General features: G+C 43.2%; 1 protein-coding gene across 2 annotated transcripts in view; it reads right to left on the bottom strand.

The window, feature by feature from the left end:
• kidins220a (kinase D-interacting substrate 220a) overlaps window positions 1-27230 on the bottom strand; it is a 38131-nt gene extending 10901 nt beyond the window's left edge. For both annotated transcript variants that reach the window (XM_030787252.1, XM_030787253.1), the window contains exons 1-24: window positions 27157-27230; window positions 25340-25507; window positions 25123-25221; window positions 23755-23853; window positions 22756-22854; window positions 22408-22506; window positions 21949-22047; window positions 21496-21693; window positions 21118-21216; window positions 20697-20795; window positions 20325-20423; window positions 19858-20035; window positions 18607-18771; window positions 18142-18321; window positions 17319-17484; window positions 16850-17001; window positions 16373-16659; window positions 16097-16237; window positions 14317-14554; window positions 13647-13735; window positions 11783-11927; window positions 11294-11456; window positions 1336-1514; window positions 47-276 (exon numbers count right to left, since the gene is read on the bottom strand). In XM_030787252.1, the coding sequence (XP_030643112.1) occupies window positions 47-276; window positions 1336-1514; window positions 11294-11456; window positions 11783-11927; window positions 13647-13735; window positions 14317-14554; window positions 16097-16237; window positions 16373-16659; window positions 16850-17001; window positions 17319-17484; window positions 18142-18321; window positions 18607-18771; window positions 19858-20035; window positions 20325-20423; window positions 20697-20795; window positions 21118-21216; window positions 21496-21693; window positions 21949-22047; window positions 22408-22506; window positions 22756-22854; window positions 23755-23853; window positions 25123-25221; window positions 25340-25471 (3435 nt within the window). In that variant the 5' untranslated portion in view covers window positions 25472-25507; window positions 27157-27230. The remainder of the gene's footprint in view (window positions 1-46; window positions 277-1335; window positions 1515-11293; window positions 11457-11782; window positions 11928-13646; window positions 13736-14316; window positions 14555-16096; window positions 16238-16372; window positions 16660-16849; window positions 17002-17318; window positions 17485-18141; window positions 18322-18606; window positions 18772-19857; window positions 20036-20324; window positions 20424-20696; window positions 20796-21117; window positions 21217-21495; window positions 21694-21948; window positions 22048-22407; window positions 22507-22755; window positions 22855-23754; window positions 23854-25122; window positions 25222-25339; window positions 25508-27156) is intronic.
• Window positions 27231-27570: the final 340 nt, after the last annotated feature.

Genomic DNA, 27570 nt, shown 5'->3' with positions numbered 1-27570 from the left:
CAGTGTTATTAAGTGGAACTCGGTCATAGGCCGAGTGTAGTCTCACCCGGTTATAGAAGGGGTGTTGAGGTCCAGTCATGCCACTGAAATAGCTGCTGTGGGGCTGGGAGGGCACTGCCCCCATGGGTGGGAAGGAGCCAGTGAAGGAGCCTGTGGGCGAACAGGCCACAGAGTGCTGGCCAAAGATGGACGGGCCGCGGGGCGGTGCTTCGTGCACGGACAGCGTGGGATAGGTCACTCCTCCAATGTGCATCTGCTCCCTGGCATCTCTGACATCTGGGAGAGGCAGAAAGGTCCAGAAAGGAAGAGAGAGAGAGAGAGAGAGAGAGAGAGAGAGAGAGAGAGAGAGAGAGAGAGAGAGTGAGTGAGTGAGTGAGTGAGTGAGTGAGTGAGTGAGTGAGTGAGTGAGAGAGAGAGAGAGAGAGACAAAGAGACAGGGATTTCTTCTCTGATCTTAGATTAAGATCTTGGCTTGCACTATAAAGGAATTCACATCCTCCCACTCACAGTTAACTTTGGCCAAATGTGAGTTTATCCATACAGTGAGTTAAATGAGAGAGAGAGAATGAAAGAGAGAGAGAGAGAGTGAGAGATAGAGAGAGAGAGGACTCCGTGGGTTGTTTTCCATGGGGAGAAAAAAGTGAACAAAAAATTCCTAACAGATCACTCAAACACAATACTGATATAAATCTATTACTATAAATGGCTAAAATTCAGAGAGAGAGAGAGAGAGTGAGAGAGAGAGAGAGAGAGAGAGAGAGTGTGAGAGAGAGAGAGAGAAATGATATGTTGATGTTGATGTTGAGCTAAAATCATGAACAAATGCTGCTTATTCCTGCTTCTTAAGCATTATATAATACACAGAGCCTGGTAAGAAATAGTTTGAGTGACTCAGGAATAAAATGCTCCATTTGTGCTGTGTCTCATATCCTCAAAGAAGCACAATCAAGACTTTGTTTGTTTCTCCCTCAGATCTGAATAGACTTCAGCCCTGGGGTCTGTGTGCATTTTCACATCATTCTTAACTATGACCTAAACCATTAAAGGCCATGCCCTCTCTTACAATATTAATAGTAAATTAAATAAAAATAAAAATAACATTTCACAAAAATGGTTCCATTGCCTTTGGATATTGTGAAGATTGTGTCTAGACAATCTGGGTCAAATACAACTCAGCGGAAAATGATGTTAGTTCTCCACTTTCAAACAAAGACGTAAATCAACTCTCAATGTAAATTTTAAAAACTGTGAAACTTAAGGGTCATAGTAATGATACAGCGGTGTGCGTGAGTGTGTGTGTGTGTTGTTTGTATGTGCATGTGTGCGTCTTCAGACCAGCGATGATCTCGCGGAGTTTGGGGTCTAGGTTGACGGTACAGGGCAGGAACATCTCCACGTCACGGGCCGTGAGGACTGGGGTTCGAGAAGACAAGAAGACCTCAAAGCTACGAATGTCTCCATCGATCTCCAACAGAGGCTCCACGTCTTTAGTCGTGGGGATGTTTTTGGAAATCCTGAAGACCAGAGACCAAAAAAGCTTATGTGATGGAATGAAGAGACACAAGTAAAAGTTGTGAAAAACAGCTCTTAAGAAAACGTTTTGTGGTAATCAGATACCCACTCGGCACGTTAGATCCTCAACATATATTATCTTAATCCTGTTTTGTTAATTCAATTCAGTGAAAGGTTTGTCCTTGATTGAGGTCGATAAAATTAGCAACAGGAGGGCACGGATCATGATTAATGGACAACAAAGCACTCACATTGACCTTAAGACCTTAAGTGTGTGAGAGAGAGAGCCTGAATTCAATGGCTGTGACACTCAGAAAGCATCAGATAAACAGCCTCCTCACTCACTTCATCTTAGCAAGCATAGGAGTCCACTGAAGACAAATCTGAACATTTCTTTCTTTCTTTCTTTCTGCTGAGTGCTGACATTTCTATATGCAATACACTTTTCCTGCCGATCTCTCCACCTCTGACTCTCTCAGTCTTTCTGACTCGCTCCATAGTTGTGGGAACGCTCACACTGTGGGTATTTCCCCAGCCCTTCATCAGATCTGTGAGAGTCACAAGTCCATCCTTTTGGTGGGATGATCAAAACCAGTGACTCCGTAAAAAAAGAGAGTGAGCTCACTGCCTGTCCAAATCTTAGACTGTCTTGCCTGTAATCAGATTTGGGAGGGCAAAATTTGGTCAAATTGAGAAGGAAAAACTTGACACAATGAACCTCAGATACCCTGGGTCACAGCTGAGGCATAGAGCCTGGGTCAACAGCCATGAGGTCTTCAATATCTTATCATCTCCTGTACAAATCTCCTGTTTTAAAAAATGTCTCCTATTTAGGAGAGGGCATTCATTTAGTTATTTATTAGAAAAACCTCATTCAACTTTAAGAGCGTTACTGAAAGGAATAAGTTTAAACAAAGAAAAACCTTGTAGTGCATGGTTATGATTCTTAATTCTACCCTTTACTGCAGTGCATAATAAAACACTGCTTCAGTAGGCACACAGATTAGTACACAACATGATAAACACTCTGAAAAAACCCCTAAGTATTCCTCTCTGTGTGGGTGCATTTTTGACTTTGCCCTGTGCTTCAGCAGTTGTGTGCGTGTGAGTATTTGTGTGTGTGTGTGTGTGTGTGTGTGTGTGTGTGGGGTGGGTGGAAAGTGAATGAGTGTGAGTGTGAGTGTGTGTGTGTGTGTGTGTGTGTTGGTGAGCGGCTGGGTGTGAGGGCTGGTGTGAGAACAGCTGTTCCACACACTGGACAAAGGAACACACTGTGCTCCATCAGGCCACAGTGTCAGCGGGGCAGGGCAGGATGCTGTGTTAATAGTCAGCTGACCTTTCACATGATGGACATTAGGTGGACGTGGCTACTGAAAGGAAGCAGTGTGGAGGGATGGAGAAGCTCAAGGGCACAGCTGGAAACAGACATGCGAGGGACAAGCATCTCACGTCAGTCACACACACACACGGTCCATCATCTCCGTGTGTGTGTGTGTGTGCTCTACAGACAAACAAACAGATACGCACAAGCATCCATATATCCACAAACATACACACACACACACACACACACACACCTGGACACAACAGAAAGGTGGTGTTGTGTTTCACTGAAGGGACGCACTGTCTGAGCAGGAATGAGCTTTGGTCTGTTTCCCACACACTGGATTAAGCAGTTCTGAGCCACTTCTGCTTCTTCCGATGTCCAGCTGGGCTTATTTATTTGTGAGTGAGTATACGTGTATGCGTGTGTGTGTGTGTGTGTGTGTGTGTGTGTGTTGTTCACACAGACAAACAGAAGCGAGCGACAAGAGTCTCTCTTGAGAACGGACTTCCTTTGTCACGCAGCAGTTAAAGAAAGTAAACGCTCCTTTGTTCACTTCTGTGGAGATGATGAGTTCCTTCCAAGGAAGTGTCTTTGCGACCTGCAGTCTTTAAACAGGACTGATCATTCTGTCCACACCCCACACAGCCCTCTGGTCAAAAAAAGCAATTCCTCTTCAAAAAAATGATTACACTGTGCTACTGTTTGGACTCTGTTCAGAGTCAAATCAAGTGGTGCAGGTTTGTGGGTCTGTAATTAATTCACCCCAAACAGCAATGTGGCTCCCTAATTTGTTTATGGAAGACATAGGCACAAATATACACAGCTATATATAAATATAAATATATATAAATAAAACACACACACACACACACACACAACACACACACACACACACACATTACATACTTTATAGTGAGGTGTAGATGAGAGCAAGAACTCAGAGAAGCCTTATTCTGAATTCTGGCAAAGAGTACAGCTCAGCAAACACTCTGACATCTGCAATCTGCAAACACTCTGACCATCCAAACACAACAGCCAGGCCCAAAAGGGAAAAGGCCTCCGTGAACACGCCATAGTGACGTGGTCCTTCCTATGACTGGACAAACTCAGACCCAGCTGGCCTGAAGGAGTCATGTCTGCTGGTCAGCCACAAGGCTAGTTTTTGGACACTGACTCAGCCTGGACCTCCTCCCTCCACTCAGTCATTGTAGTGTCTTTCAGGCAGGAGCACTAGTGCTAGTGACGTAGCATTATATAGCTAAAGCCTATAGCAAAATGCTCCAAGCAGCTAGCAGGGAGGTTGAAATGGTTTTTGAAGCTACTTATATCAGCATTGGCCAATGGGAGTTTTTCACTTCAAAAAGATTAGCTTTCTGAGTCCACAGGAGAAAGAGTTGGCGCAGACATCAAGTGATTTATTTTCAAAACTATTTTCTTTGACATTTCTTGCCTCTTTTGCTTTGAGGGAGATTATGCAAACGAACAAAGCCATTTGCGTCAGTCATTTTTTTCCTTTTTTTTTTTTCCGTGGGAGCGTTGGGATCGAGGGAATCGTGCTTTGCCGAATTTGAGAGACGAAAACATGGGAGTTTTTAAACAGAGACATGAAGATAAAAGCACGTCAGGAAAGCCAGCAGCCGTTTCGCACAATAGACGCATTGATCTGGGCCGCCCTGTTACAGTGGCGGCTCTAGCGGCACGGCTGTCTTTGGTGCTGAGAGCATGGGAGGTTTTTTTGGATGAGTTTATCCAAATGTTAATCGATCCCAAGACTGCCTGCACTGTCTTTTCTTCTGCCTCTGCATCTTCTTTTTGCAAACTCCTACACACAGCAGCTGACGGGAAAGGGAATCATTCTCCCACTACAGCCCCCCCCCCCCCCCCCAGGCTGGTTTTGAATGTGCCACTTGACTTTGCTTGCAGCCACCCTGTATGTCTGTGTGTGTGTGTGCGTGCGTGTGTGGATTGGTCTGGAGATGCCCTCAGCGAGGTTTTCACACACAAAAAACGCCGTCACACACAGCATTTCCACATGTGGCCCAGGGAAGCAAAAACGCCAAAATGCATTTATTTTCTGAGCTCCATAAAGAGAATCAGTGTTCCCCTGTGAAAAGAACAACAGTAGTCATCACCAGGCAAGCCCGGCCCGAGCCGCGTTGGGTCCATTCAGCGTGATGGAAAGGCAACGGCGGCGGTTTGTGCCGAGAAAGGCGGGGCTGGCGGGTCGTGCCGCGGAGTCACTCAACACCGCGGGGCTGAGGTTGCTGTCAAATGCTCAATCAAGCAAGCAAAGCAAACATGTTTATGTCTGCTGCACCTAGAGCCGCTGTTTAAAGACAGACAGTGTTCTGAGAGGACTTTTAGCCGTCTAATTTAAGAGGCGTCTGGTTTTGCTGACCAGTTGACCAATTCAGACATCTGGGAGTTCGTTCAAACTAAATCTATCTTCTCCACTGACCAACTTCCCTGGGTATACATCCTACAGTACAGCTGGACCGGTGGGTTCACTATTACACACCGAGTTATAGTGTCTTGACAGTTGCTGTACAAAATGAACAGTACCAGGCTGTTGCAACACAAGCAAACAGAACTTTAGCAGAAAATCAGCAGGAAGGACCTCCAAACACTACAGGGAGAGTTTAAGTTCCTCAGTGCAAACTAATATTTTAGGAGAAGAGGTATTCGACCGGCTTATTGAATTGGTTGATGTCAAAAAGGCTTTCTGACAATTGGAGAGAGCGTATGACATGCATCTCTGCTGACAAACACTAAACCTGTGGAGCAAACTTACATTTGGTAAGAGTCAAGACACTTCCAGTAATCAGGTTTTGTTCTTGTTCAAGCCATGAAGAGGGTAAATAAAAACAGGCAGGTCATTGGCATTAGCCCACTGATACCAGACATGTGTGGTCAGATCTCCAGGAAGAACTGGTTAGGTGGGCATTACTCATCCAGGACAGAGAATTTTTTTTGTACAGGGTTAATTTATCTGGGCAGGGTTACTGAATAGTAACCGCCCCCCCCCCCCCCCTTTTCTGTCTGACTCAAAAAAGAGCCTCAGAAAACATCTTACGATGAACACCTTCACTCATATCCCATGTATCCCAAAAACAGACATGAATCCATCCAGAGTCAAACAATGAATGACGACTTGTGACAATGCACACTGCTACTGTTCTACTGTCTGAACTTCAATATTAAAGCAAAATCAGGACAAATTTGAACAAATCAAAACTATTTCCTGTCTCCAAGTTCATTTCCAACCCAGTGGAGCTATCTCCAAGTTAATTTCTTATTCTTCTCATTGCTCCTGCAATTAGAAAATCTTTATAATTTCCTTTTGACTCTCCACAGAGTGCACCTTGACTTTTTTGACCTCCTCAGACATTTGTAGCTCTTCACACTGAAAACATAGAGCCCTGTGGGTCCCAGTGCACAGGCATATGTGACAGCAAAACGAGCCTCTGTGACACTCGAAAAGGTCACCACTGACCTCGCCACGCTCCAGAAAGCTATTTATACTGTCTCAACCTTTACTCAGCAACCATACAGCACAATGGAGGAGAGTACCAAACCCAAACACACACACACACACATGCCCCTAAATTATTCACCATATTGTTTCTTATTGGAGAGATGAATTCCTTAATGATGTCACACTCACATTTATAGGCTCAAGACAGAAACAGCCATTCATTTGATTCTGGGTTAACAATGGGTTTTTTTTTTCACAGTAAAACTCAAGGACAGCATGCCTCCGATCTCCGCAAAGCTTTTAATCCCAGATAAACCTTAGCAGAACAAAAAAAAGAGAGAGAGAGCTTTAGTTAACAAGGAATGACTCATTTGATATCCACTGTGTTGAGAATTTGTCTCCCTCTCACAACATGGCTCTGAACAACACTGGTACAGCTCTCTCCTCCACTATGCATCAGTAACCACTTTCTGCCCCTTCTTTCCTCTCTCCACCACATACTCTGACTCATCTCATCTATCTGGGGGTCACTGCGTAACTCCCAGGCTCTGTGCACCCAATAAAGCGTCAGACAGCTCCTGCATTGGGAAAGAGATGAGTTTTTCAACAGCTTCATCATTTACAGGGGCTTTGGGCCTTCTTGGCAAAAAGAAAAGGTGTGCTATTAAATTACAAGTTTACTCTTTCCTGCAAAGAGCTGCAGAGGGATTGGGCTCAGACCCAATAGCTTTTCTCCAAATGAAAGAGAAAATAGGGAGAAAAACGTCTCTGTGCGTTTTATCAGAGGAAGGCTGCACGCGAGCCTGCTACGTGAGAGAAATACACAAACCGATCACTCTAGCTGAGAAGTTCTTCATTGGAGGGGAGCATTGGTTAGAAAGTGTATGAAAAAAAAAAAAGTTTTTTTTTCCCCCCTCTGCCTAGCATTATTTAACAACTTATTATGGTTTTTCGCATAAAAGAAAATCAGACAAATGGTTGCACTGAAAATGCTTTTATCTCCTGAATGTAATTGCAACTAAATTACAATAATTGTCCCAATTAAAGTAATCCTGAATGAACAGAGTGTCATCTTAATGTTTCAGTACTTAGGAGGAAGGGTCTCTCTAATTAGCTTCAATTGGCTTTGTGCGCATTCATTTCAAGTGCCATTAGTTAGAAGTTTGAGGGAAAATCTAGGCTTTAAAGCCCAGAATTGGGCATGTCACTGAGAACCAATTGTTCTGTCGAATGAATGCGTGAGCCAAGAATTGTGACAAAAGACGCTGAGAAGGCTGTCTTTCAAACTCAGAGGAACTTAAACATGCCGTCTCCTCCTCTGTGCCGAGGGTCCAGAGCTTGCCCGTTATTACAGAACCCGAAACAGCCCCAGAACCAGCCCAAAGATGATGGAGGGGTGGAGAGAAGAGGGGAAGAGGGGGGAAAGTGTGTTTTCTATCCTGAGCGTGTATGTACAGTTCCTCCTGAGAGAGGTTGTGTTTGAGAACATGCCATCGCTCCTAGGTTGGCCAGCTCTCCGCTCTGATTAATTAAAGAAGGACCCGGCGGTGGGGAGGGAGACATATGTTAACAGGCTGAGCTGGTCCGGTGTTGGGGGGGGTCCACACGCGGTGTTCTGTCCGACCCGCTCAGGTTCCGTCAGGCTGTCCTGGCACGCACAAGGGCACCAGATGTCAGTGCATAACCAGCTCGGTGGGCCGCCCATCTCGACACGCTAAAATCGGAGCAGTATAAGCCATAAATAAACTCTCCAAGGACCCGACTCTACTCAAAACTCAGATCGCAGTCACCAGCTACCGGAAATCTCTCTTTTTTTTTTTCTTTAAGTCCCAGTTTGGGCTTCCGTTTGGCTCCTTATTTGGTGAAACGCCCTATTTGCTTCTCTCCCTAACACCGAGCAAGATATTCTTAGTCTTAAACAAAGGCCGCAGAAAAACAGCCAGCAGTGAGTCACACTTGTACATACACTACATACCAACAGCCTTATTAGCACCTCAGCGCAGAGCCCCATAAAGCAGAATTAAAACAGCAGAACTGAAGGAGGAGAATAACATGTAGTGAATGTCAGCTTAATTTGTGAACATGATGGAATTAAATAATGTGGCCCACGTTTGATTTGCACGTTAAGATTTCTACAGCTATAAATAAGAGTCTTTGGAAAAAAAACAGCTCCTCATATGTTTTCATTTCAATTAGTCTAAATTCGTTAAAGCTTCTGGAGACTTGGCTGTGCCCTCCAGCTGTAATTTGTAGTTTTCTCCACAGACTGACTGACACACACACACACACACACACACACACACACACACACAGGCACACACACGCACACACACACACAGAGCTATGTGACTTGTGGACCAGGCCAGAGTCCTCTGAGGACACTGTAGTCTTTGTGTTCCTCCATTCCTTCACAGTCAGATTTTGTTCAGCCGTTCGGTATCACCGTTAATCATAAAACGGACTGATGTTATTAACAGATTATTCACATTCTGCACTGGATTAAAAGACTAACCCCATTCTGAGACTCAGCCTTTTCTCTGCACAACACGCAATAAAAGAGAAGTAACACTCTCACACTCTCACGACGAAGCTCCTCACTGCTCAGCAGTGCTCTTTGACTAAGGCCCTGTGGTCGGTTAGTGGTTGTTTTGTTCCTGATCTATATGATTATAAACAGAATGTGGCCGTTTTTTTTTTTTTTTTTTAACTTTTTTTTGTTTTTGTTTTTTTCTCTCCATTGTCTACTGTTAGTGTGCTTTTTTGAGGTGGCTTGTAAAAGACACTTTAGGAAACCCTCTTACACTGCTTTTTTAAAATAGATTTTAACCCACGCTAGCTCTTTGGAAAGCCAGAAAAGACACAACCAAGAACCAGTGAAGCAAGGCCTCCCATAAAAAAGCGTGGAAAAGCAGCTCATGGAAAAGCATGCAACAAAAACCACTCAGGCAGTGCAAGGTGGTGAGAAAGGGGTTTTTTATCCTTTCTTTGGGGGAGGGAGAGAGAGAGAGAGAGAGAGAGAGAGAGAGAGAGGGAAAGAGATAGATTATGAAAGAGGAGATAAAAAACTAATCCAGGTACAATCACACACTCACACATACAGTGTTCCTTCTTTCTCCACCACACAATGGTGGTGAAGTTAGCCTTCTGTGACACGCTGAGAGCTCGCAGGCATGTGACTGTAATTTTCAGTGACAGTTGCCCTATGAAACGGTGACTCACTCCTCATCCTCTCTGGCAGTACCATAGTCAACAAATGCCCTTCAGCCGTGTCAGGCACACAGCGTGGATCACAATTTGACTACCAACGAATCAATCAATCAATCCGCCATCAACTCCCATCCTCCCGCCGCCCAATCACGAGGCACAGAGCCGCTGTGCCGATACAGTCATAGTATTCCTCTTCACAGGGCCTCTGGGAAAGTGTGGTTAAAGTGTGTGGCTGCACAGACAGGGTTTTGGGGTCAGTCTCTCAGCAGGGTACACAGTGACCACAGAGCGACAGTTAGAAAAAGGGGTGGGGGGGGGGGCACGGGCACACAGGCTATCTCTCCTGAAGTGGCCATTCAGAGCTCTGAGGCCTGAGGTCAAGCTCAGTTCTCTGACTCACGTTATTCTATAAAAAGAGCACGCTACAAGCTATGTCCACGTGATGCTGAGAGAGAGAGAGAGAGAGAAAGAGAGACAGAGGAAACAGAAAAAAAGAACTAGGCGAGACAAAAAAAAAAAACCCGCTAAAGCCTTATCTGTGCAAGATCTCTCTATAGATAACAGGGTCCATTCTCGTTTCTGTTTCTTTGGACAAAAAAAGGGAGAGAAAACAGCTCTAAAAAGCATCTCTGAAGCTTGAGAGCAGCTGCAGAACTCTCCTTTCTGAACGGGCGGTGAAATGACAGAGCGTGGCCAGGGAGAGCCCTCGGGAACGGTGTGACTATCTCAGGTGATAAGGAGGAGAAAAGAGACAGACAAGCACGGCACTAAAGGGCACAGCTGGGTGAATAAAGAGAAAGGGAGAGAAGGAGAGGGGGAGAGAGAGAGAAACAATGCAGAGCGGCTGAGGCAGAGCAGACGCTGACACTGAGGTGCTGTGACACGGCCCAGCCTGGGGAGCCCCAGTGCACTAGCGCGGTGTGACAGAGTGCAACCTTTAAAGGCCAAACCATCAGCCTCCGCGGCTCTGCCCTTCACGACCTTGACTGAACTTTTTTTTTCCACACACACACACACGCACACACGCGCGCACACATGCGCACACACACACGCATACACGCACGCATGCACACCACACGCACACACGCACACGCACACACATGCACACACAATATCCGTTAGTCACCCTGCCCTTTATCTCACAGCAAACACACATGAGAATATACCCCAAAGCATTTCTCTCCATGGTGGATCATGTAGATGTTAAGCTGTATTGAACAAAAGGGGATTTGTCAAATGTGTATGTTTCTCCTGAACAGTGCAGCAATGCAGACTGGATTGAAGATTCCCACAAAGCATATCAGAGCGGAAATAACCTACACTGCTCCATACACGTCCGTGCTGCTAGTCCCTGAATGTCACAGTTACTCGCCATTCATTAACATTATGACAAAAAACATAACTTCCGACTGGACGTGAGAGAGCAGTGTCTGTGCTGTGTTTCATGTCATAGTAAGCCCACTGTAAGTGATGGTGAGAGTGGACTGTAAGGGGGACAGCCAGAGAACACACATCCTCTACTGCCCCCCATGAGACATCCTGATGTACTGCAGGGCAGACTGTGTAACAAAAGACAAGAAAATGAACCAGTTCTACACAGATATCCTTCTGTGTCAGGGCATCACGATGGGCTACATCTGCATTTACCTAAGAGTACTTGACAGGGTTGGATACTTTTTTTTAAAGATATGTTTTGCCTTTTTCTTTGTGTTATGTTCTGAATTGTGCTGGATATATTTGCTTAATCGGTGCTAGTCAGTATGTGATCTGACCTCTCGTAAATGGCCTTGAGTGTAACTTGGTCGGACACGCCATCCGTCTCCTCCAGGAACAGAATGAGCCATGACGTCCTATAGGGCCATTCCTCTGTCAGATTGATCCAGGAGGCCAATCGGTCCCAATTAAAGATGATGTGATTGGCTCTGAGAAGACGTCCTGTCATTACAAACTCAAGGTTACAGTAAGCATAAAAACCAATGGACTGTGTTAACTGTAATTGCTTGTTAATGCTATTATTAAGAATGAAGTCAGAGTAGAAAAGAATATCTTAAAGTTCACACTCAGCAGAGTACAGACTTAATCAAACCAATATGTAACTTTCAGAGCAGAATACATCAATTTTCCTCTTCTTCTCATGTGAGCTGCATGTATTCCTTCAGATGTGTAATTTTTCACCAACTTTGTGACCAGGTAAATGGTATTCTTTCAAAAACCTGATCAGTTCAGTGCACTAACTGATCAGTGGTTGTAGTCATGGTTACCTGTGACAGACACAATGTTGAGCAGTCTCCTCATGGTCTGGGGGCTGATGTCACTGAACCAGTCCTCGGTGACCAGCAGCTTGGTCAGGTCGAAGGACATCTGCCTGGTGATGGTACGCTGAATCTGCCTCCTGCGGTACGTGTCCTAAACAAAAACAGGACGTGAGGCCAATCCGTGCCGCTCAGACGTTAAATGTTAGCATGCCAGTGTAATGAGTGTAGAAGGGATACAGGGCTGACGCTGTTGTGGAAAAAGGTTAAGTGTTTCAATGTAGTTGGCGGAGGGTCAAGTGATTGGAACCGTGGCGTGGTCTGGGACTTGTGATAAAGCAGTGAGTGACCACATACTCCTGTCTTGATATCGGTTCACTTCTCTTTCCTTCCAGTTTCATCCAATCCCTGTCTCATGAAATCCATACACAGCTGTCCTTTTACCGGTCCAATTAGAAGGCAGCTGATCTGGACACAGTACCAGGGGATGTTCCATCGCAAACAGAGACAAACAGACAAACACTGTGCCTTCTCTGCCTAGTATTTACAGAGCGAGAGAAAAATATGTTGTGCATGTTATTAACCCCATTTTACCATTAAATATCCATCTTCCAAGATTTCCCACCATTTTCCTGATGAATGTTTTTACTACTGCACCCGGAGGTATATTTCCTCAAATACAAAGGTCATTGTTTCAATTTGAACTTATCTTATTAGGTCCAACATAAAATTTAGGCAACATCTTCATAATGCCTACATGACACTGTAATGCACACTATGTAGTCTTTCCTACATACTGTACCATTGGCTGCACACTGTTTATGTGTGCAGCCAAAGACACAGTACATGGGGTACAATATCACTTCGGATACAGCATACAGCTTTAGCTTTCATCGTGTTCATTTGTGACTGATGACTGCATAAATGCTTATGTAATGACCTGAAAGCAATACAAGAGCATTAGGCTTCTGTGCGTGTTTTATAGGTCGTGTAAAAGACTGTTGAGAGCCAGCACTTTAAAATAATCTCAAAATACCAGGTGCAAAAAGCCATCCCTTCAGGTCTATAGCAGTCTCTATACGGTAAATACCACAACTGTTTAAGCTATAGAGCTGTCATTTCTACTCAAACAATTAGTAGTTTAACTTATAGGAGTACGAGTCGTGAAAGTCACGAGATAAGCAAAGGCGAGTAGATTAGAGCGAGGACGATCCATCGCCAAGAAGCAGCGGAGGCAAAATGAAGGAGCGTGCACCGAAATAAAAGAGCCAAATAAAGAGGCAGATAAATCAGGACGGCAAACAAACAGCCCTCGCAGGGCTAGCGCTGGAGCCACTTAGCCTCCCGCAAACAGCTCTGGTGCCAGCGTTTTGTCACAGAGACCCACTGCAGCTCCACCCTGTCATTAGGAAATGGCATCTCAGCAGGGAGGATAAACAGACATTAAATCAATTACAGCCGCTCCTCTGCGACACAGAGTGGCTCCAGCACCCCCCGCCCCCCCCCCCCCCATACGCACAAAAACAAACACGCACACAAATACACACTGGGGTTGTTTCTGTTACTCGTCTAATGTCTTCTTCAGCGTGTTCTTAATCTCCTGGAGAGCATGTCTACATCCATGTCTGAAGAGAGTCCTTACAATACAAGCACTCTGTTGAACTAATGAAGTTATGAACTAACTAATGAGCTAACTGATCTGTTTGTGCGATTATTCTTATGCACGGATAGCATTGGTGCTACGCCTTTCTTTCTCAAGTCCTTTATGCTATGCCAACACTTCACGTCTAATGTCCCTTCTCTCACCTCTTAACTCAAAGTCAACAATTCCATCGGTCAGAGGCAAGTTCAGGAGTCTACAGCAATGCCTTACCCTGCGGTTCAATGCTGTCCTGCTGCCAAGTTTTGCCTGATCCCCAAGACTGTTCTGGGATACCTTCCTGTCACTGTCCTCATGACATGCTACAAGGAGGAAAGGATGGAGGAAAAGAGAGAGACAGTGTGGTGAAATTCAAACTTACTGAATGAACACAAAGAACTAACATTACTTAAGAACAATTGAGGTATCTAAACAAGACTATTTTCGTTCTATATATTTAGATGCATTTGTTTGCTGTGGCCCTGCACGTCTTACTACCATCACACCATTTACAACAGAAAACTTTGTCCAATCACTGTCATATCTCAAAGCATGTTAATTTGGTGGGGGTAGTTTGTAATTGGGAGGTCATGTCCTCTGTCTTAAATGGTTGAATTTACATGGTGCATGATGAGAAAATAGAAAGAGCTTTTATTCTACTGGTAATGGTGGTCCTTTGATTTTAACTGTGGCACACCTCTTGTTCTTACAGAAGCACTTTATAAGCACTTTCTTTTTGTTTTTCATAAAATGTTTGGGATTCTTATTCCACTAAATTTGGAGGTCTTGTGATGCACTGGGCATTGACTTTTTCTCCTGGTACCAGGTATGTGATGTTCTGAGCTTAGGTTTTTTTTTTTTTTTTTAAAAAACTGCTGAGTGAGGGTGCATGAGGGAGACGTACCCTCTGCGCTTAACATCTCTCCGTTGGACGGCGCGGCCATGCAGAGTCTCTTGGCGGTGCTGAGGCCGCGGCTGTTCAGAAAGACAGGCAGGTGAACGATGTTGCGCATGTAGTCGTGGCCGTTAATGTTGGAATCGCGCAGCACGCTGTTCAGGTTTTGGTTGACGGCTTTAATGATGATGTGAGGGTCGCTAGCAAATATAGAGATGAAAGGGCCTTTGGAGAACAGAACTCTCACCTGAAGAAGAAAGAAATGCAGTTCCATGATATAAAACGCAGTAATGGTGTAGTGTTATGGAAAACAAGCCAGTAACCAGACAGCGGTGAGTTTAAATCCCTAAGTATGATGGCCCATTTGTCAATGAGTAAGGTTCTTCACCCCCAGAGGCTGGTGACCTCTGTCACCGGATGTCTTCACCGTACGTTCCCCTGAACGAAAGTGCTAAATGAATGCAGGTACGACACATCATAAGGACTAGTCTTAGATCAGTCAACAAGTGTGTAAAGATTTAAAAATTCAGGAGACAAAAGAGGCTGTTTCTGTAGCAGAGGCTGTGGTGGTGGATCACATATTAATCAAAACAATCACATGACTGCTCTTAAAGCTCACTGCAGGTCTCAAAAGAGCTTCAGTCGCACATTTAAACCTCAGCAACGCAAACGCATTCCTTTGAATCTATACTCCAGTCAATTTTGTTTACTTGCTTACGTCCTGAAGCTTGTAATGGAAGTTCCATGACTTTTAAAATTACTTTTCAATATTAGTTTGCAAAATATGTGAAATGTAATGTTATCGTATTTGCACGGACTGGGAAAAAAAAAGATTTAAATGGCATAAATATTGCAGCGTGACTAAACGATGTGATAAGTTGATCAGTTAACCTAAGGGTGGACTTTCCCCGGTAATGAGAAGAGCACGGGCGTTCATAGCCAAACAAGTGTCACAAGATGTCATTTAAAAACTCATTACCCAAGAGTTAGTTCTGGGCTATCTGCAGCCAAATATTTGCTTATGCTGCAGTAGCAAAGAGTAATGCATTTTAGACTTTGCTTGTGTCTCACACGTGGTCCAACTCCCTTAAAATTCCTACAACACAGCCCCCTGTCCCCTGATACAAATTCCATCCTTACATCAAACTCGAACATTAGTGAATGGGAAACCATTGAGCTTTCAGAAAAATTCAATTTCCTAATTCCTATCAAAATCTGATACAAAAAAGTCAGAATTTAAGAGCGACATGGCTAATTGTTGCACAGAACCGTCATTGACAGGCTCTCTGGCATTTTACTAGATGGAGGATTTCATTACCCCTGTGCATGCTGCCAGCACTGGGAGGATTATACTCTAAAATAATGAAATTAGACTGAAGGAAATCATATTACTTTAACTCCAAAAAGGAATTTAAACTTTTCAGTTGCACATGCCACTCTGCGGGTTTTTTGCGGCGGAAGAGAAGATCATCAAGAGGTGTAGAAGATCCGATTAGGAAGTTTTTTTCCTCCGCTGAGTAAATAAGTAGCAAGTCCTGAAATCACTGGTGCCCCCAGAGAAAAGTTTTCCTGTATTTCCTTTACAGTTTTATATTTTTTCTTCTGTTTTTAAAAAAAATGCAGAAAACTTAACTAATACTTGCGGACATGTGGAGTTTCTATGGCTATTGAAAAAACTGATGTATAAGCTTGGTAATGTGTTCCATATCAAAATGTCTGTATGTGCGTAAGCAACAAAGAGACACACTTAAATACAAATACACACACACACACACACACACACACACACCGTGTCAAGCATCTGCAGCACTTTGTCCTGTTCACAGGAGTCTAACCCGTCAATAATGACCACAAGACGTGTCTGGTTCTGAGTGAAACCATCGATTGTCTTCGCCATCTTAGCCATGAGCTCCACTTCACATTTCAACACCTGATAAGAAACAGAAAAAATATTAACTCTTCCCCATAACACAGAAAGGTACATAGACAAGGACAAAGTCCCCATGAGAGTAAAACTGAACTCTACGCAAGACATACATTCATTAGTATTCATCTGCTTTGGTACCTTCATGAAGCCCTCACTCTTGAGTTTGTGCATTCTGTTGGCGGCATTGTGCAGTCTCTTTCTCTGGGAGTTGAACACAGAATCAGCCACTTGCCACCAGGTTCTGCAGTTCAGCAGCAGTGCCAGCCCAACCACGCTGGCCATGGCAATGAGCACCGCGTTCACCGTCATGTTCTCGCCGTCCACCTTAAAGATAGCCAGCAGAGCCATGCCTGTGATCAGACAGGCCAGGGTCAAAGCGAAGAGCACGAAAGAAGGCACGCAGCACGTCTTCTTCCATTTCTTCCCTACAAGACACAGACAAACAAAAAAACGGAAAAGACGTTCGTCACTGAAAACGTGAAAAGCGCCCCCTTCATGAAGAACGTTGTCGTACTCCTTAAACTGGAACAACGATAAAAGTTTGTTCACGTGCCAAAGAGCGGCTGTACGTTTTTCTATAGAGGCTCCTCGGGGCATGGTCGTTCGTGCCTGTACCTTGTGTCTCGTCGTTCTTGAAGACTCTGAAGAGTCTGGTGGCCATGAAACCAAACTCTCTTTCGCAAGCATCAGACAACGTGGCAATCATCTCTGCCATGGATGTCTCTCCACCCACACTCGACAGACGGTTATAGTCTGTGAAGAGGAACCTAAACAAAACCAATTACTCTATTTTTCTCGTCAAAAAGAAATTAACATTAAAAAAATAATAATAATAACTACATAATGAGAACAGCCCTCAAGGACACAGCTGTACATTAAATGTGACTGACTAAGACAGTATGATAGAGACTTCATGTAATTTCTAGAGGGAGTTATATTGGCTTTAATTTCACTTTCAGGTCCGTCTTAGACAAATTACAGAGGACAAGAAAAAGAGGATATTCAACAGTTTGGGAGGGAAGTACAAAACCACTGCCATATTTATCAGATCCAGGTGTGAGTGCAGTTAGAGCTGAAGTGGTACCTAACGGGCAAAGCACGTGTAGTCTGCTCTGGCAGCTCTGGAGGGTTGACAAACATCAGTTTTAGGAGCAGCTCCAGGTAGCCAATGTGGCGGGCCAGCCGTGTACTTATTGCCCATGCCCAGTTCCAGTTCTCCCCCTCTCTTCTCCCACCAAAATACACCAACACTACGAGAGATTCAAGAGAGAACACATCAGGCGCGTTAGTAGAGGTTGAGATAAGAGAAACAGCTCTTTGAACAAAAATGTTACAATTCTATTCAATGTTCTCTACTGAGACTTAGAAAAAACACTGGCCATAAATTAAATACACTGACGCCCCCTGGTGACATCTACAAACAACTGCACTTCGCGTACCAGTGGCAGAGGTAAAAAAAACAGGAACATTGTGTGCTACATATTACAAAGCACGTGGCAAAAAAAACACACCACTTCTCACAGTCAGTGAAAAAGCAACATAACATGAGAGATGCACCATATGCGAATATATTTTTGATTTCTTTAATAAATTAAAATAAAATACAGTTCATGACCCTCTCACTGAAGAGGCTTTAGCCAATTAGAGATCTGTGGGTTGTGAAACAAATTGCTAGATTGTGAATAAACTGTTAGATTGTTAACTGTTAAAGTAATTTTAAATATATCCTGCAGGAAGCAGACTGATGCTTAAAGGATGTATTACGATGGTTTCTATCTATGGTTGGATGCAACAGAAGAGTGAACAATGCTCTTGAAAACCTGTTCATTAGAGTGAACATACATATTTGGTGAATTAATATTCATGATTTTTTTTACATGTTCTGTGCATCTGATTTTTTTCCCTACCGAAGAAGATGTAGAGCAGGGCAAGCAGGCTGAGGGCCACAGCGATGGCCAGCTTTGGGTCCACAGTGAAGCCCAGGACCACGGCCACAGAGCCACACAGCAACAGAGTCAGAACCACCACCAGCCAGGAGAACTGAAACAATGGCTCCACCTGCTGGCCAGCAAACGTCTTCATCTCATCTGAGAGAGAGGAGGGAGAGAAAATATAATATGAACATGCTGCAATTAGGACATGCTAGAATTTGAATGTTATCTTTTGCCGTTTCTCTTCATTTCTCACTACTGGATATAAATATTACTGTGTCACTGCATTACTGTTATGTCCAGTCACGTCACACACACAGAGGAAGAGGGCGAGAGAGAAATGTCTGCATGCATTTGTCAAATACCCGTGGCACAATGTTTGAGGTGTCGCGTGTTTGAGGAGCCATGTGTTTGAGGCATCGTGTGTTTGAGGGGTCTTACCCTCTAGTTTCTTGAGCAGGAAGGACTTGCCGCTGCCCCACTGGGCGTACAGGCCCACACAGATGGGCGGCTGCATGGTGGGTTCACTGAGGATGTCAGCCAGAGCACTGCTGTACAGGTCATAGCCAAGCATGTCCCCATCACACTCAGTGGGAGACAGGTGCTCTGGCAAGGAACACATTCATCAGTCAGGAAAGGCTCTACATCACGTCGCTTAAATATGAGGTTAACCTTGTCAAACAGCTCTTTCAAAGTGACTGGAGACAGCTTTATTAAAAAACAGGAACAGAAATACATCGGTCTTATACAAAAATAAATAAACAAATAAATAAAAAAATCAAATAACTTCAACTGGTGCTCATGATCTTAGATTAGACTAGACTCAATGGTCCTCATTTCCGAAACAAACGCACGGCAGAAAACTGGGCGTACAAAGCTCTGCATCTATCAATGTGGACATGACCAGAGGCTATGATCAAATCTCAGGTAAAGTCTCAACTCGTGTACACAAGTTTTTGAGTCAGCGTGGACTTGCAGTGCAGCAAAGCAAATCTGGCTGAGTCGGAGAATTGTTATTAGACCACATATTCTGACTGGCATATGCAGCCTCATATTCATCACTTAAAAATATGTAGCTTATGGCAAAATATTCTATTTTGTAAAGGCCTACATCGACTATGTGTCAAATATCCCTAAACACAAATAGGTATTTTCAAATTGTTCGCAATTAATAGGGTTACAGGTTTTTAGTGTAAAATTAATTTCTCTTTCGATTTCAGATAGCCTAACTGTTAGGCTAGGCTACTGGTTACATAATTACAAGCAATTAAAATTGAGCAATTAAAAGCAATGGGAAGGCTAACCGATTTGCAATGTGATAGGTAAGATGTTTATTCAGTCATCTATTTAGGCATTACGAATTACCATATTACGCATCTCCATGTCGTAAACTCTAGGGGCGATGCCTCCAAATCGAGAATGTATAGGGGCGTGATATTTAAATGACGATTGTTTTCAGCCACCACATTTATCAACGCTCGATCATTTTTACGCTGTGATTGGCGAGATCCCAACATTTCACGAATCATACGTGAACCCTGTCGTAAGATGATTTCTGCGATTGGATCTGTGCTGGTTTCCATGTTAGACTGATAAATGAGGGCCAATATGAAATAAGGCTTCATTGCTGTCAGTAATCTTGCCGAAATGATTTTTTAATATTGTGGTTTGATGGTAAAAGGTATCACTCACTGGCTCCAAAGATCTGAGTGAGGATACTCTTCTGGTGGGTGCAGTCGATGTTGTAGGGGGTCTCGCCCTCTTTATTGGGCCTGTAGAGCAGACGACCATCTTTGGGGTTCCTCAGGAGGAGCTCCGCCAGCTTACGACTCCGCCCCTTTATAGCTATGTGGAGGGCGGTGTCTCCTTTCTGTGGGAGAGACAAAGAGCTACTCAAACACGCTAACACGCAACATACACATCGCCATGACAAAGACTATATCACTCTCAATCTGAAGCAAACATGACTTCCTAAAGTGCGCTGGTGAGTAGTGTTTACATAAGTCGTGTTTAAAAGTGATCTGAAAGGTTGATCGAGATTGAAATACAATACTCGGATGTGTCCTTTATTACTAATACACTGACAATTCTTCCAGTATTAATAAATACAGAGCATGTAAGTTGAATTTGAACTGATGAGAGTGAAGCCTTTCTGTTACCTTGTCAACAGCAGACACTTTGGCGCCTTTGTCCAGGAGAAGCTCCACTATCTCAATGTTCCTCATTTTGGTGGCCTTGATAAGTGGAGTCTCTGCATCCTGTCAAACAAATATAACATTACATAAATAAATGAATGCCTATTATCTACATTACACTAGATGATAAAAGCGGTTTTATGTGGAAGTCAAAAACAGGACTTGAGCAGGAGTAAACAAACTAAGTAAACTAAAGTGAAACTACAGTAAACTGAAGTAAATAAACTAAATGAAAAAATAAACACAGATATTTGATACATGGAAGCTCAGTCAAAGAAAAAAAAGGACAGGGTTTTTGAATGGGTTGGACTGGATGGAGAGCAGTATAAATCTTACCTTTGTGCAGGCTTCAGTATCAGGGTTACACTGTAGAATATCCCTCACCATAGTGGCATTGCCTTTCTCCACAGCCCAGTACAGAGCTGTCTTACCGTCCTACAATAACACACAAAGAAAAAAAGGTGAAATGCAATACCTCATTGACCTCTGAGATGTAGAATCCTTATGCTTGAAATGTGGATTTCGTTCTAGTGCTCTATATCGTGTGTAATTTAACGTCCTTACAGGAGAGGGCTGTTTGTATCTGCAGACTGAACATTTTGAGATTAATTTCATGGGTGAGTGGATGACTGTGGCGCTGGAGCGAGAGATTATTATATAAATATGAAATATGGGTAATATGAGAGGAGAAACGGACACAAAGCGGCTGCTCTGAAAGGCTTGTGTGATGTGATGGGGGGAACAGGTTGAACTGTACCTGGCCTCTCACGTCAATGTCAGCGTATTTGTGAAGCAATGCCCGCACAATCTCCACATGGCCTCCCCGCACTGCTCCGATGAGTACTGTGTCCCCACTCTGACACACACACACACACACACACACACAGGTCAGTACACTCCTGAGTCCTTAATAAAGTTAGTAAAGTGAGTGGGGGTTTTGGATACACTTTTTTACTGGGCAAGAAAGTAACTCAGACTATAGACTCTGCAATGCGCATAAAGTCGTAAATCTAAACAAATCAATATAGAAGACCACAAAGCTGCTAAGCCATATTACAGATAGAATCTGTCAACAAGACACCATTGTAAATGATATTTGATATTTGAATAAGTTGAGTCTTTGTATAGTGCCCACCCTGTCTGGTATATTGACGTAAGTGCCAGTGTCCAGCAGGTCCTGCACTATTTCAGTGTGGCCTTCTATGGCAGCGATCATCAGGGCAGTATTACCATCTTTATCTTTCATGTTCACATTTGGATTCCTCTTCAGTAGTTCCTTTACTACCTGTGTGTAGCCTCCCTTCACTGCCACTATGAGAGCAGTCATCGAGTTCTGAGAGAAAGAGAGAGAGAGAGAGAGAACCCCCACAGTAAAGACAAAACCCAACATATCTACTACACTAACAGTACTTGACATACATCAGATAATAAAAAATCATGTCTGGTAGAACATGGAAATGGAAAAGTGTCAGTGCTGTAGAGGTCATGTCATGGAGAAGATGTGCTAAGCTCTGCTCGTGTAAATGATTCACTGGTGATGAGACATGGAATTCATGTGCATATGTGGTGTGTGTATATATATATATACCGCTCCTTCCTGATCCACATCAGCCCCATTTTCCAGCAGATGCATCACACAGTCATAGTGACCTTTTCTGGCTGCCCAGATCAATGGAGTCGTACCGTACTACGTTTACGAGAGAGACAGAAAGGCAGAAAGAGACAGAGACAGAAAGAGAAGGAGACACAGAGAGAGAGAGAGAGAGAGAGAGAGAGAGAAAGAATGCTTTTCATTTTACAAGTCCTTTTTAATGGACCACTAAACACAACAGTGCTCTGTTAATGTGTTACATAAATCCTACTTAAGTTGTAAATCAAACTCCCAGGCAAAAACCAAACCAATCACATGCACTTTATGTGCAGTGGTGTGATATCTTGCATTTTCTCTCAGCATCTGAAGCTTATGGCTTTGGTCTGCTGCCGTTTCTATATTAACACTGCCCGATATTAAGCATCCCTCTAGCTTACACCTTACAGCTGCATCTACCTTATCAGAGCAGTTGACCTTGGCTCCATGTTCCAGGAGAAGTTGGACTATCTCTGCATGACCTCTTCCTGCCGCCCAGATGATGGGGTACACACTGTACTGCTGGGACAGGACCATACAGATTACACACACACTTCACGGTAAACATTAGACAACTGACAATGAACTAATACTGTCTCATATAAGGAGTCCATTTGGATAAATACACTCAATTTGACAAGTTTAATGAAGGTCAAAACAAAAAGAGATCACTGAAGAATGGACTTGAGTGTTGAATGAAGACATGTAATATAATACTAATGTTGAGGAGTCAGTGTTGAGGGGAGAGTCATCCCCTGGCCTGTGTACCTGACCAGTGATGTTGGGATTTGCTCCTTTTCCGAGCAGGAGATGAGTCACCTCCACACGACCCTTATAGGCTGCCCACATGAGGGCACTCCAGCCACCCTGCACACACACACACACACACATAGATACAAATACACAAATGCACACACACACAAACACACAGATACACACACACACAAACAGGTCAGTATGCTCTTCTGAGATGTGTCCTTTATAAAGTCTGAGAATGAGCAAGTTGTTTTGATAAACACACTTTCCCTGAGTCAGACACTTCCTCAGATTTCAGACTAGTTCCAGACTCCAGTCCTGTTATTATTAGCGCAGCTATTCCAACACATTGGCACCACACACACAGCGGCTAAAACACACACTCCCTGCATTTAACTTTACACATACTCAAATTAAACCTCTGGTATTTCATACTTCCTTGTCATTTAAACAAGTCCAAACATGTCCAATGTCAGTGTACTTGAATAAAAATTCAAATTCAGTTTGTGTGCATTAAAAGGTTATAGGTTACAGTCCCTGGTTGCACTCAGTCAGGAAATGCTTTAATGCAAAGTGACTGTAAAATCAGGGACAGAGCGTTATGGGAAGCAGATAGTATTACAGTAACATTAGAATCAAATTAACCCATTCCAGACAGCACTGCCGGCAGCAGGGGGGGGGGGGGGGGGGGGGTCATACTGGAATCAGTCTAATGCCCTGAGTACTTTGACTGTTAGAAATTAACCACTAATCTACAGTTTGACTGAATGTCCAAAGACAGTGACTATGTAAAACAGTATAATATCAAGGAAGTAAAACTGATCATGTTTCTGACGTTGACAAAATCGGAGTTGGATTTTAAGACTTATCCCGGACTAAATTGCATTTTGAATGGAAGAGTCTACATTCATTATGTAATTTGGTTCAAGATTTATCTGAGCTCAGGCCCTGCAGACCGTGTCCCTGCTTTTCATCAGAGCTGTAGTGTAGTGCTGTAGTGCATTCTCTTACCATGTCTCTGTGCTCCAGATTGGCATTGTTATCAAGAAGCTCCTTCACTACCTCCACATGCCCCTCCTTAGCCGCTGAAATCAGCGCCGTCCAGCAGTCCTGAGCATGGGGCAACACAGAACAGTAATGTGTCACCAAGGAAACATTACTTGGAATTCTACTGCTATCTTTAACTCTTCATCAGAATCGCCCCAGCAATGGTGGAAGTCTTCACAGAGTCTTATATAGCAGCTAGTCATATCAGATGCTTGTAAGTGTTCAAACGGAGGTACCAACGCTCAGACACATAGGGCATCCAGGCCTACTCTACTGTCAGTTCTTGTGAGACATTGAGGAGATGTGTGCGTGTGTGTGTGTAGCACACTGTAGCCTCACACTTAAACATTTACACAAGGTGTATTGAGAAAGTGTTAATTACAGATTTCTGTCTGTAGGCAAACTCATGAGCTCGGGAGCTCAACTCCTTTTCACTCACAACAGCATTAAATACTTGGGTGTTTCATTTGCTCATCTTAGAAGTCAAAATTAAGTTCAACTTCACTTATGTTATGAAGCACTATACTTTACAAAGGTGACCAGTCAAAAGACGCAACTTGTTTCTGTAAAATGTTTTTAGAACATGATTACATATCCAACAGAAACTTCTGGGACTTAAGTGGATACGTTTAAGGCCTTTAGCTTCAGTGACTGTTTCGCTGTGTCATGGAAGACCCATCTCTGGTGGAAAGCAGGTGTTTAACAGACTTTACTCTTTCATACACCATTAGTGATATTAGAAGTCAAAACAGTGATCACAACTTTGTTTTATTTTATATCGCTGTATTTAAAAGATACAGATTAATAAACTGAGGTCAGAACTCTGCATCTACCACAGAAATGCTCTAGTCTAACATAATCCTTGTTCATAATCCTTGCTTTGTGACATGGAGAATTATTAGGTTGACACCACAAAAATGTCACAATGAAGTGATGAAAGATTTGCTTGTTTTGAGACTACTGGGTTTGTACTTTGAACTATTCCTACTTTTAAACATACATTGTTACCACACATCACAGGACACCTAACCTAAAGGATGTCCTTTAAGGTTTAAGGTGTATGGTGTACTCCAAGAATTTCCCAAAGCCAAAGGCCCATGTTTTTGGACTTTTTCATCATTCCCTGCACTTGATGCAATGTCCTTGATTAGTTAAAGGAGTAGTGCTAAAGCAGGGAGACACTTCAATTGAGGAGAACCGTGGGTCTGCAGGGGCAGAACTGGGAAGCATAGTCTAATCAAAGACGGTGTGCATCTTGATACAAATGAACTTTTAACGGAAAAGGATTAAATAGTGAGTTAAGATCAGGCTGTGATTTGAAACAATACATACAATGTCATCCAGGTTGACATTGGCTCCTCTTCTGATGAGCTCCTGTACTATCTCCAAACTGCCCTGCTCAGCGGCTACCATTAGCGGGGTCTGTCCGCTCTGAACAACAAAGACAGAATACATCATTAAACCTCAGTGCTAAACATTCAATGCCCACACACACACACACGTTTGTTTTCATCCATCTTTGGAATTGAGGCAACCCGTGCTCACTCACATCACTCCTGCTGTCCACGTCCTTAAATTTGTCCAGGTGAGCTTTGATAGCCGACAGGTTCTCCTCCTCGACGTAGCTGAAGAGGTTTTGGACGGCAACAGTCGTCATCTTCAGAGAGGTAGTGGTGTCCATGGCTGCAGCAAAGGACAGGCTCCCTTACAGGAGGCACTGGATAAATAAGAAGGTAAAGCTATTAGTGGAACGACCTTACTCACCCTGTTCTCTTTAATGATCCAGTTAACCCACAAAGAAAGTTTACAAACTTCGATCAATAGGAGGACAACGTCAAAAAAATACCCTGGCTATGAAATAACGAGCACAACACGGTCGCAGGCTCCGCGCTGTTACAAAACACAAATTGATGTCAAGACTCTTTCTGCCGATAAACATCTCTAGCAATTTAAGTTAGGAGCCATCATTGCTGTCTGTGCAACCAATTAGACCTAACTTGAGATACACTCATTTATTTCATGTTCACTTTCAGTTACTGTAGGCCTCAATGGTGAAATGGTCTAGACTAACAAAGCCCTTGGATGTCTGTGGAAGGGTTTTTTTTTCCCCCTCAGTCCTCAGTAGCAGTTCCAGCTGTGTTTATTATTTTGAAACTGCAGAGCAAAAATTCTCCTAGTGTTTTTGACCAGTTAAAAAAAAAAAGAATCACAAAATTTACATGAGCAACAGTTTACAGTCTTATAATCTACAATGATGAAGTTTATATGGAAATGTATTCTAATTTTTTAGTGTGCTGAAAGAATTTTTTTAACTCATAAAACACTCTTCTAATGCCATGCGTGACCATAGAAAAATACATCATTCTGATGCCAAGGCAAAGAAACACCCATTTCAGTCGTCCTCAGTTCTAAAAGGAGCAAATGATCAAAAACAACAGGAGCAAAATAAACCAAAGGAGCAAGGGTTGTGAGTGTACAAACAGTTTTCACTAGATTATTGACTTTACATTCCAGCCAGATAAAACCTCAAATGCTTTTTCAACAGCAGTTCAAAAACAGAAAAAAAGGACCTGCAAAACTTTTTTTATAGAAGCTGCTTTAAAACAACCACAACAGAAACACAAACGAAGAATTCTCCATTCTTTTTTTTTATAGTTTATGTCATAACACACGTTTCAGGAGTGAAATGTAACCAGAAGTTATTTTTTTCAAAATTCTTAGCCACTTTGTTGCAACTTTGTTGCATGCAGACCAACTTCCACTTTTGTGTAAGCAAGACAAAACTGTTCAGAGTACATCACAGACTATGCAGTTGTAAACAATCTGAGTGCTGATGATTTACTTACACAGGATCCCTCCAGAAAACAGACATCTCCCTCTAGAGCAATGTTACAATGTGTTCAACAACAAGCCACAGTAGACGAGCCCACTTCATGCTCAGTTAAGCCCTAATAACGTGACCGGTGGCCAGAAAAACTAAAACGCTTAAAAGTACAAAAGTAAATAAACTCAGACATATCCTAATGTTAAACAGGTTTTTCTTCAGGCCTTTGTTCAGAGCTCTGATAAGCTGACACACCCTTTTTGGTCTCCAACGCAACCCAGCTGCTCCCTGGAGAGCCCAGACAATGCCCGTAGCAGGCCAATCAGGGGAAACATATGAGCCCCACTGTTCAGTATTGACAGGCAGGTTTACCCTCTACACCCCCACCTCCCTCACACACAATTGCAAAACACAAAGAAACACAGACAGTGGTCTGAGACATCATGTGTCAATACATATCCAACAAGGATGTCAAGAAAACTTCTCAGTTCCAACTTTAGTTTGGGCTGCCAACTGTACTGTTCTGGACCGGTTCCACTCACCTTGGTTTGATTACGTTTTTGAGAGCTTATCTGACGAGATGGTCTTCAGCCGCTATCCCTGTGATAGAGTATCAACAAGCAACACTCCGTGTGTCAACCCTGGCTTCAATGAATGATGTATAAAGCTGAGTCACGCCCATTCTGTTCTCATACGGAGATGACCCAATGAGCACACGAGCCGGGATTAACACACATCACGAGCTCCACGACCCTATCAATGGAGCGACAGTGTTTAAGGCACTGTTTGTAGTTATGGCAAGAAATCGTACGCGTTGTTGTACAAGGTGGCAAAACAATTGTTAATTTTACATTTAAAATCAAAAGCACGACAAAACTTGGCTATTCTGCATTGTTGACTAATTATCAAATATGAATTTTTGATTATTCAAAGCTTGTCTTAGATTAAATAGTTTC

This window comes from Chanos chanos, chromosome 10 (assembly GCF_902362185.1).
Source record: "Chanos chanos chromosome 10, fChaCha1.1, whole genome shotgun sequence".
Lineage (NCBI taxonomy): Eukaryota > Metazoa > Chordata > Actinopteri > Gonorynchiformes > Chanidae > Chanos > Chanos chanos.
Note: the sequence above shows the minus strand (reverse complement) of the source record. Positions and strands in the feature narration are given on the sequence as shown.